At 32.1% G+C, this 11932-nt stretch overlaps 1 protein-coding gene across 1 annotated transcript; it reads right to left on the bottom strand.

Annotated features, from left to right (window-relative positions):
* Positions 1 to 1347: 1347 nt before the first annotated feature.
* On the bottom strand, positions 1348 to 11534 carry LOC131848033 (tonsoku-like protein). The gene is made up of 14 exons (XM_059197785.1): positions 11337 to 11534; positions 10998 to 11255; positions 10439 to 10604; positions 9655 to 9931; positions 9017 to 9170; positions 8481 to 8685; positions 7803 to 7992; positions 7226 to 7460; positions 6748 to 6860; positions 5924 to 6110; positions 4281 to 5655; positions 3664 to 3839; positions 2593 to 3301; positions 1348 to 1895 (listed from the first exon to the last, which is right to left on the bottom strand). Exons 1-14 carry the CDS (start codon positions 11347 to 11349, stop codon positions 1550 to 1552), a joined length of 4404 nt encoding a protein of 1467 aa, XP_059053768.1. The 5' UTR covers positions 11350 to 11534; the 3' UTR covers positions 1348 to 1549.
* Between the last annotated feature and the right edge of the window lie 398 nt (positions 11535 to 11932).

Below are 11932 nucleotides of genomic sequence, written 5' to 3'. Positions count from 1 at the left end.
ATTTTAATAAAGCTGAACTTTATATACATTATTAAGGGTCTGGCAACGAGCAGAGCAAGTTATAATACTGTTACGAGCAATATGTGAAAAAATGGAGCATCTTAAAATAACGAATTTGATATGAAATTGTATACACCGTTGTTACCCAATATACGGTTTCAATGAGTCTGGTAGGATAAGGAACCAAGAAAACTGTCTAGCAATTTAGGAAACTCAGTTTGAGAGAACTCTCAATAATATATATAAATTTCAGCTTTATTAAAATGACGTAAGTTTATTTATAAAATAGTATAGTTTAGGGGGGTCCGGCGGGGGGTTGGAACCACACTAAGGGTCTGGCAACGAGCAGAGCAAGTTATAATACTGTTACGAGAAATATGTAAAAAAATGGAGCATCTTAAAATAACGAATTTGATATGAAATTGTATACACCGTTGTTACCCAATATACGGTTTCAATGAGTCTGGTAGGATAAGGAACCAAGAAAACTGTCTGGCAATTTAGGAAACTCAGTTTGAGAGAACTCTCAATAATATATATAAATTTCAGCTTTATTAAAATGACGTAAGTTTATTTATAAAATAGTATAGTTTAGGGGGGTCCGGCGGGGGTTGGAACCACACTAAGGGTCTGGCAACGAGCAGAGCAAGTTATAATACTGTTACGAGAAATATGTGAAAAAATGGAGCATCTTAAAATAACGAATTTGATATGAAATTGTATACACCGTTGTTACCCAATATACGGTTTCAATGAGTCTGGTAGGATAAGGAACCAAGAAAACTGTCTGGCACTTTAGGAAACTCAGTTTGAGAGAACTCTCAATAATATATATAAATTTCAGCTTTATTAAAATGACGTAAGTTTATTTCTAAAATACCTATTATAGTTTAGGGGGGTCCGGCGGGGGGTTGGAACCACACTACGTGTCTGGCAATGAGCAGCGCAAGTTATAATAATGCTACGAACAACATATGAAAATATGGAGTTTCTTAAAATAACGAATTTGATATGAATTTTTTTACACCTTTGTTACCTGTTACCTGCCAAAGGAACCACGATCCAGGTTTCATGTTTGGGGATCGTTCTTACCTATGTTGGGGACACACATACAAGAACTTTCACGTTTACTAAAATGACGTGTCTGGCAGTCGTGGGCTCTTGCTCTATAACGGTATATCTTTTTAAATAGGTATAAGTCAATAAAAATTGTTTAGCTTTTTATGTATCTCTTGTATATGTCTATTTATTTTACGTATATATACCTAATATCAGAATGAAACTTTATACTTTAACATTTTGCTTTTCAAGTTTATCTATGTACGAATCATTTATAGAATTATCGATTTTTACACTACAATTTAATATCTTGATTACTTGGAACATGTGAACAGGAAATAAAAAAACACTAACTCATACATTAAAAGTATTAATTTCTATTCATAAATTAAATTATAAACTATCAGCTCTGTCATTGTTACTTTACACTGATTTTATTGTTATGTATACAAATTGTTCACAAAACTTATTACTATACATAAGGCACACTTCATTTTGCAGTGAACTTGATTACGCCTCCATCACAATGTTCTATAACACCCCTTCCTTTGAAACAGTTTAGCCACGTTTTAGAAAACAACTTGAAACTCTCCCTTTCAGCATCAGTTTTTGAGATTGGTGTGACATTTATCTCCGGTATACACCTCCCAAAGTCTATTGCTGGTAGCCACACTTGGAAATCTGAATCAGGTGAATACTTAAATATGTCTTGACAACCGTCCAAATTTATCTGAGGTACAGGAGGCTGACGTTGTAGTAGTTTCTTCAAGGTGATGAACGTCAGAAAATTGTTTTTGAGAGTTATGGACTGCAAATGCCTGGCGCGACCTAGAGATCTGGAAAACATGTAAGATTGCATAAAACTGTGGAAGTAAAAATTATTACAAGGATAAGTAGAAAATCTTCACTGGGGCAATTTAATGAGAGGACCCATTGCCCCGCTAAAGATGTGTGTTTAAGTTTAGAGTGAAGTGAAGATGAAGTGAAGTGTTATGATGAAGTGCGTCCCAGTGAAGATTTTCCACATGTTACAAAAAAAAATTAAAAAAGTTATGTCCATGGTGCTATTCATGTACAGGCTGTTTGCATTACAATAACATAGATAAACTACTGAATTATTAAGTGTGACAATAGTTAATATGATTACAGTATAGACAGATGTAGACATACATTTACTTAAATTTAATAGAGGTAGACTTTAAATAATTATATGTATTAAAGGTTCCAATTAAAAGGTTAAATTAAAGGCTCCTTGGAAGGTGAAACCGAGGCACAGTTTCACCTTCCAAGGAGCTTGGTTTGTAAGCTGTTTCAGTTATTCTATGTAGATTACACAATGAAATTGTAATTTAAGAGGCGCGACATCTTAGTCCTCTGGAATGACAACGCATAACTGGTGATCTCACATGATGTTCATAGATGCTGTTCATGTATATAGGCGACGGTTATCACTTAACAGCAGGCGCTGGAAGCGTGTTTGCCAATTCCATATTAAAAAAATAAATAAAGAAATACAATTTGAGAGAAACTAACCTGAATATTCTCATAAACTGTCCATCAACTAATTTACAATTGGACAAACTGAATCGCCGTATCTTCAAATCTTTAGCTGAATCCATAAAAGTCGCTATACATCCTACGACACTGCCCTCCACGCCTATATTATCCAGTTCCAAATCCGTCAGCAAACTAGCATTTAACGACGTTACGAGACAACTGACCATTACTTGTTTCACTTCATTGTTGCTTATATTAATGGATTCTATGCTATCGAAGCTCATATTAGATTTAACAGTTTCATTTATAGATTGGTCTGTTATCATACAATTATTTATTTTCAGTACTCTTAACTTTATATATTGACACAATTTTACAATATTTCTAAAACCATTATCCGATATTGGGTTACCACTTAAATCTAAATCTTCCAATGTTTGGCAAACAGGTCTTGTGGACTTTTCGAAGATATTTAATAGGTGTTTTGAACCATCGGCGCTAATGTTGTTTAGACTGATATCTAAAATCGTTAATTGCTTCATTGTACATATGCTTTCAGCTAAAAATTTAGCGCCGTCATCGCCTATGTTATTGTCCGAGATCATGATCGCTGTGATGTGGGTTTGATGGGTCATAGCACGGAATAATGGCCTAATTTGTAATGATGACAGTGTTTTAGCACCAAGTGCTAGTCGGTGGGTAGTGTGACTTCTGCCAACGGCCTGTTGGACCTCCTCAGATGGTGCTGGAAAATAACATTTAAATTTAGTTATTTTATTTATTAAATTAATTAATTCGGTTCTATTGACCAATAAAATGTGGGTAAAAGGGGAACTTATTAAACTATAGACAATATTTAACAGAAATTGTTGCATACTTTAGCCAATTAGCCACATATTTATTTATGATTATGAGAAGTAATTACTTGGAAGGATAATAATTAGAAATATAATGAATTGAAGAAATCGTTTTTCAGCGATAAGACCACCATATTATACATAACAGTTTCATTTATAATTAATTACCAACAATAACAATGTGAATTATACAAAATCAACTACATATAAATAAAGTTCAGAAGTATAATAATAGATACAAATTACTTACATATTCCCAGAGCATCACAGCACTCCAAATACCTCTCCTCAGCCGGTGACGCTTTCCAATTGGTAACAGAGGTTTTTAATTCAGGTGACGCTAGAACAAGGCTTAGCGGGTCGTCTTCAGACAGTATAGCTCCGTCAGATGTCATTAGGCTAAATATTGGCCTAACACCTGTTAATCTGATGGTAAAAATATGAAAATAATTATAACATATATTGTGAAAACTAATTTTTATTTGAATAAATTACTGCACCTCTTCACATGCCTTTATTTGCAATCAATTGACAGTATTTAGTGTTTGTTCTAAGTTGGACATAGTGCAATCCAATCTTAAACAATACCTGTTGCTCGTAATATATAACAACTTATAACACATACCTGAATCAATACAAATAAAATAAAATACATAAAAAAAGCCTAGACTAATGTACAAAGGTATAATCAGGAATACAGATATCAGTAATAAGTAGCAATCGAAATACATTACCGTCGATAGGTAAGAATTTGTTAAATTGCTACACTACCCATGTTGAACAAATTGTTACAGATAATATTTTTTTTATTGTTCATATCAGTGAAATTATGAAGCAGTATGATTGTAAAAAAAAAAATAAACTTACTTATAATATCTAGATTTAACTTCATCAACCAGCCAGCTGATTGTTAGTTTGTTTATTGTATCCAACTTTAAAGATATAAGTAATACTTTATCTTCAACTTGCACCTTCACAGCAGCAGGTGGTAATATCTGCGTCTGTATTGGCCGACCATTTTTAGATGACTGCATAATGCTTATCGGTTGTATCACATTCATTGGTTGCACTATATTAGGGTTCATAGTCTGCATAATATTGAAACCGTCATTGACATTCTCGCTTGATTTCCGAGAGAACGAAAAGGTAGATGCCTCTCGTCTACTATCCTTTTTTGTGCTTCTAGTTACTTCATTATCACTTCCACTATTACTCGACTGATCAACATCCTTCTTCCTTTGAAATCCAGCTTTCAATAAAGTACTTTGAGTCTTCCACCGCCGTTTTATATTCTCTCTACTGTCTTTTGATTTAGATTCATTAAGTTCATTCCTTATATATTTAATTGAGTTGACAACATTTTTCCTAGGACTTACATTCTCATTTCTGAAACTATCTGAATCAGAACTGTTTTCACTTATATCTACTATATTACTCATCCGTAACCTATTTTGTTTAGTGTTCTTATTATTATCCACAAGAGGTTCTATCTTATTTATTTTGTCAATATTGTCTTTTATGCTATCGTAAGATGGTTTTTTGGCTATGACAGTCAAAGGATCAGTAAGTTTTCTTTTCTTTCCCTTATTTATACCTAAATCATCATCTAGCCAATCATCATCAACTTCGTCTGGGTCCAGGAAAGCAGGTTTGGCTTTTGCTTTCTTTACGTCAACTTCCGGAAATTCGTCAGTAGTTCTGTTCCTTAAAGCCGATATTGCGTTTCTGTACTCTTTTACACCTGAAGCTGTACTTTTGTTTTTATTCGATCTAGTGTCATCAAAAGAATCATTTGAATCATCCGACGGAAATGCAGTTTGATGTGTAACATTTTGCGATAGATTAATATCATCATCACTATCATCATCAATAATATTTCGTCGTTTAAATACCGGCGATTCTAATTCTCTTATTTTTACTGTGGATTTTGACGTACTAGGAGGAGTTCTATCAATAATGGGTTTGACAGGAGTCTTCGATTTAGATCTGTTTAGGACTTGATCTATTTTACTGTGATCTGTTGTGTTATTTTTTTCAATAAAATTGTTCATTTTATTGCATATATTATTATACAAAACTTCTTCATCTCTTGTTAATATAGTTCCTGCGCGCCATTTTTGTAAGACATGCAACGGGGTTTCGCCAAAGTCAGTTTTTAGAGATGGCAAAGCACCTTTCTCTAGTAATAGCTGAACTACTTCTAAATGTCCATTACTAGCTGCGTCATACAAAGGAGTTATACCTGAAATATCCACAAGCATAATCACAAACTTTAGCTTTTAATGCTATGTAGAAATTAAATGCATTTGGAGTATTGTTACTTTGAAGAGAAATAAATTAAAAATGAAAACCACTCTAAGAATATAAATATTCTGATATATCCTATATACATCTTCATAAGTAACACTATGTAATTTTAAAATATTATAAACCAAGTAAATGTCTACAGTAAACATAAAAGAAGTGGAGTAGTTTACTAATAATAAATAATGTACCAAAACATATCTCACCATCACAATTTGATCCTCCCCTGTCATTTACGTTACCACCACTATTAATTAGTGTATTAGCTATTTCAATATGCCCATGTATACAGGCTTCATGTAACGGAATCCAGCCAGCATTGTCTCTTACATTAACAGGATGACCTTTAGCTATTAACCGTTCCACTAACAATTTATTGCCAGATATTGATGCCTGGAATTTTATTAAATAATAATATCTGTTTATAAGGTATAAGGTACTGTCCTGCTTTGCATTATAGTTAGCCATGTGATAATGTCTGACCATAGTCAGTTTAAATAGTTGGTAAACCACATTTCTCTAGAAATATCTTTAAAATACTGCATAATGAAAACTAAATTCACAATTTCCTTAGTCGTTGCTAATATTATACTTTCAATTTATAAGCATGCATGTTGTGACTGTTTAAAGAAATTCTGTCACTGACAAACATTATTCCAGTGTACTACATGCTACATTTTATGGTAATATAAAAAACAGTATTATTATTTGCAGTCTGTAATTATTTGGGAAATAATATTTTGGGAATTAATTTGGGAAAAATAACAGTATTATTATTTGGGAGATCTGTAATTGTCATTAATATTATTGCATCCACCTTACAATAATATTAATGACAATTACAGATCTCCCAAAATACATTGCCACATCATGGTACCTCGCTTTCCTTGCCATTTTGCAGAACTATGCTATGTAAATGTCTTGTATTTCCACTTAGATATCATTAAAATATATTAGTTTTTAAATTTTCAGGTCAATCTACTTTAAACCTAATGACAGTGTAGTTTGAATTTAAATTAAAATTACTTACCACATGTAATTGTGTTTCACCTTTCATATTCTTTTTGATCGCATAACCTCTACCTCTTTTTCTGACTTCACGTTTGCTCTCCGTCACATTTTCTTCATTAGTGTCAGACAAGTCTAGAATATTAATAGACTTCTTATTATGTTGCTATTGATCACTGTTGTCATTTAGCAGAACTTTGTTTTTAGGTAACATAAAAGAATATACTGACAGAATTTATGAAATAAGAATGTAGTTACATTCTATTTTGTATTCTATTACTTTCTAACACTTACATAGACAAAAAAAGCTTATTGCTATATTCATAAACAAAACTATTGTATCATAAATTCATAATAGCGCTGTCACTTTCATTTGTTTTAATTTATAGATACTAAAATGTTACCTACTTACTCAGAAAGTGATTATAGTATGGGGGGTATAGTCTTTGCAGAAACAGTGAGTGCAGTCTACTAGTACATTCCTAATTGTGATTTCTTACCTGTGAGATCGTCGAGACATATATCATCACCAATGTGAGTGGTATCCTCATCACATCCACCAGCTGAACTCTGATCATCTTCAGAATTTTCTAAGTTATCAAAATCGTCATAACCTAACATTCTCAATTCATCCCTTGTACTATCCATCTTATCCATTTCGTCATATTCCTCTTGATATTTAAGTAGATTTTTTAAAATCCTTACTTCATACTTCCTTTTATTCCATTCTCTTGCCTATAAAATAAGTTACATTTTATACTGGTATAATAGATTTCTATAAGTGGTTTTATTTTACTTTACAAATAAATTGGTAGTTTTGGTAATATTAAAATTATAAAAATATTATATGTATTAAATTGATACACAAAAGTACATAAACTTTTTTCTTTATCAACTTACTCAGACTCATAATACTAAATTGTTTTCTATTGATATTGCATTGGTAGTACAATAAGATATAAATATACTCTATTCTTAATTAAGAAATTTACATTGTAAGTAATATTAAGTATAAGAAAATTTAAAAGATTAACTTAAAAGCTATTTAGTTCTGTTTTGAATTGTAAAATGACTCACAGCATTCCTTGCATCCAAGCAAGCTTTTTCCACTTGTCCATAAGGTTTCTTGGCCAGGAATGATGCTTCAGCTATATTGTACAAAGTGGTGTATGCCTCTTTGGGTACATCTTTTATTAGTTCATATTCTTTTTCATAATAATGTAAAGCATCATTGTATTGGCCCATGTCTTTGTATGTTTGATATAAACTGTAATATGAAATTATTAATTTATTGTCTCTACATGCACACTGGTTCCAGAAGTTTAACACCAAGCATAGGCCACATGTGGTACCTACAACGTTTCACTTATATTCTAATTCTATATCTATCAGATAGATAGTGATAGCAAGATACAGAGATTTAGATCGGCAGTTTCACAAACGCTGATAAACTGTAAGCAGAGCTTGTGTTATAGGTACTACACTACTGATATAAATACTTAGATTATTATTTTGTAGCTAGATACATAATATACACAGTAAAATCTATATATGAAATGTTCGCACCGTGCGAGAAATCGAACCCGCAACGCGGGAGTAAAGCAGTGTCCTAAATTGCTAGACCACCGAGGCAGAAAAGGACTACAATATTATCCTAAATGTCATTAAAAACATTGCCGTCTAATAAAAGTAAACTATGTAACACATGTTATGTCTCTCATTAGGTTGTCAATGATGATGATACTATCCTCTTACCTAACGTAAATGGGTATAAGAGTCTTCCCACAGTCACCAGCCAACTCCGCATGGTCCAACATCTTAAGATAGTATTCAACAGCACCAGCATAGTTCCGTAAATGGCATGCACCATCCCCTAACTTCTCATATAGTTTTTTGAAAGATATGTGGTCACTAGGATCAGTGGATATTAGAAGGTCCTCAGTATAACACATCGCCGCAACTGTGGATGATATTATTACATTATTAATTTGCCACCAATGTAAAAAAAAAACAGAAAAAATAATATCTCAGGACAATTTCCACAGCGTAATCTAGTCCCAAGCTAAGCAGGGATCGTTTCTTAGGTACTGAACAAGTGATATAAATACATAGAAAACACTGACTGATACAAATAACCATATTCATGAATACTAATGTTTGTATAGTACAATGAATCTGAACTGCGAACAACGGAAGTAAAGCGGTGTACTAAACCGCTAGATCATTGAGGACATCAAAATAAGAAAGCAAAGTTCATATGTATTTTTATACTATTGCAATTTACAACTAACCAACTCTAAGATTGGACTCAATATTTTCACATTCTTCTTCATCAGGGGTCTTCAACTTCCACGCTTTCAGCAAAACTTGTTTAGCACTTTGATAGTCTGACATTTTGCATAAAATATCAGCTTTCGAAGAAAGTGTCTCACATGTTTTAAGAACCTGAAATAAGTTTGCAAGAAATTATAATTATTAAGTTTTCAAACATATTATGTATTGGGTGACAATATATAGTACACAGTATTATTTTTAGAGATAGACATAACTGTGCTTATATGGTAAATTTGTTTTGCTTTGCAGATATCATATAAGATGGTAGTAATTAGGCAAGGAATGTGTGTTAGCATTGCTAGCTATAAAAAAAAAGTTAAAACTTATATAATTGTGTAATAGATATTATATAGGTTTATTAGAATATATTTATATTACTTTTTCTTGTATCTTTATTGTGATTATACAACAATTTTATGGAGGTCAAATGCCTTAAACCAACCAATGTGTACAGGGTTGTCAAAGTGTTTTGGTCATTGGATGGATTCAGTTCAGTTTCAGATTCAGTATAATAAACAAATGTGTTATTAACTAACTGAATATATAAATAACTATTAAAGTGAGGAGTAAATACTATAACACAAAGAAATAGTACCTTATCTTCAAGTCGACTTGCAACTTCAAGTGCTTTATTCAAACAATTCAATGCCAGAGTGTAGTCTTTCTTTTTATTAGTGTACAAGGATGCCTGAGTTGTGTAACAATTGTGCAACACTTCATATAAATCTTGTCCTGTGCATATTGAAATTGCTCTCTTTATACAGTCAACTGCTTTCTCAAAGAAGCCAAGATGTTCCTGTACCACTCCTATATTTAGGAGCAGACGTGCTCTCATATCCATTAGTTCATGTTTATTTATCTTTCCATTTAAACTGTAAATTAATATAATAAATTGATAAGTGTATTGTTTACATTACATTAGTTTTATGCATAAAATCACAAGTCTTTATATTCTAAAACTGTGGAGCAGTTTTAGAATATAAAGACTTCAAAAATCTTAATACTTATGATGTTATTCTATGATAGTATTGTGTATGGAATGACAATAGATATAACTATATCTTGTTTATAAAGAGATTGAATAAACACAGTGCTAAGGGTAGTTTGCTATAGTACATCAGTGAAACCACATCCAAATCAATTATTAAGCAGTTCATAAGATTAATATTGACAAACACACAGACAATCAGACAAATATTGTATAAAACTTAAAAATAGTTAGTTATTAATAGTTAATAGTAGTGTTTCCTAGTTTGTTTATTATACAACCAGCTATTACAAAAACATGGCTTACTCTAAATTAATCAATATCTACCTACATAAAAATTAAAATAATATTTGAAGCATATTTTTCGTTTACAATTTTATTATTTATTTACCTTTCACACAAGACAAGCCCTTTCATAAAAGCTTTCTCTGCAGCTTTCAATGATATTTTAGATTCATTCTCATTCATTGTGCTTTGTCCTTGTAATAAATAAATTCTGCCAAGAGTTGCCATTGCTCTCTGTTCTTCTACCTGATTACTCAATTCTTTAGCCACAGCTGCAAAAGATAAATGGCATATTAAAATAATTGGCTTCTGCTATAACTGAAGTAATCTTCGTAAAATAATCTCTTGTGCACTGTGAGGTTTACCTCAGTCAGACCTATTTGAGCTGCCAGATTGCCTAATAGGCTGTTTCAGTTGTAGGGATAGATTAGGCAGTAATTAGTAAGTGAAATTATAGAATAATAATGTTAAAAAGCATTATTATTCTATTTCACTGCCTGATCTCCTCTGGGATGGCAATCCATGAATGGTAGCAGGTATTACATGTTAGTTTGATGTTCTTAGTGAGTATTTTAGGTGATAATTATCACTTACCATTAGTTGTGCCGTCAGCTTCTTTACCATTCCAATTTTATAAAATAAAAAAAAAACAATATAATATTCACCCAAATGGCGCTCTTCAAACTTCAGAGCCTTCTCGAATTCGGCTAAGAGCATGTACATCTCACCAATCATACGGTTACAAGTGCCCCACTCCATTCTGAGACCCAACTCTTTGACAATCGCTGCTTCATTTTTGTATTCATCTAGCGCATCGTTGTAACGATTATGTTTGTAGTAGAATGTAGCCAGATCATTGCAGGCTTCAGCTAAAGTACGCCTGTTGCTGCCATTCAACGCTTTTTTCTTTCTACGAATAAGTTCTGAAATAAATAATAAATATAAATAGATAACATTTTAAATCTAATAGAAGGAAAAACTCAATATGACAGCGATAAACACACTTTCTTCTTCCATGTCTACACTAAACTGTTATCACATTATTCTCGAAAATCTTCAAATAAAAATATAATCATATTAATAGTATAATTACAACATTCGAAATATTGTTCTGTACTGTTTATTCATACAAAATATTTCAATAAAAGTTTGATTATCAAATTAGTTATTGGCAATGTTGCAAATACAAAAGCCAAAAGCATATTTATTTACAACATAGTCTTTTCTGCATTTCAGACTGTCAACTGCACAGAATACTGTCAACTGTCACTCAGTTGGCGCCATATCGGGAGACAATGAAATAACAAAAAAAAAAAAGCGCGGGAACGCTTGAAAGGAAGCGCGCTATTTTAAAAATTTTATTATATTTTATTTGGTTTATTCAATTGTATATCGTATATATTGTGGTTAAAATAAAATAAATAACCCACAACATGGGGAAGAGTAGAAGAAAGCGTAAAAAGCCTGTATCTCCAGATGGTCCAGATAGTGACTGCAAATCTTCAACTTCATCCGAAACTGACGAAGTGGAATTAGATCAGAAAGAACTGTATAAAACTTATTTCGTCACGGATTATCATAGACGTTATCCAGAGGATTC

This window comes from Achroia grisella, unplaced genomic scaffold (assembly GCF_030625045.1).
Source record: "Achroia grisella isolate CSIRO2021 unplaced genomic scaffold, CSIRO_AGI_Agris_v1 utg546, whole genome shotgun sequence".
NCBI classification, from domain to species: domain Eukaryota; kingdom Metazoa; phylum Arthropoda; class Insecta; order Lepidoptera; family Pyralidae; genus Achroia; species Achroia grisella.
The sequence above is the reverse complement of the archived record's forward strand: the minus strand, read 5'-3'. Positions and strand labels throughout refer to the sequence as shown.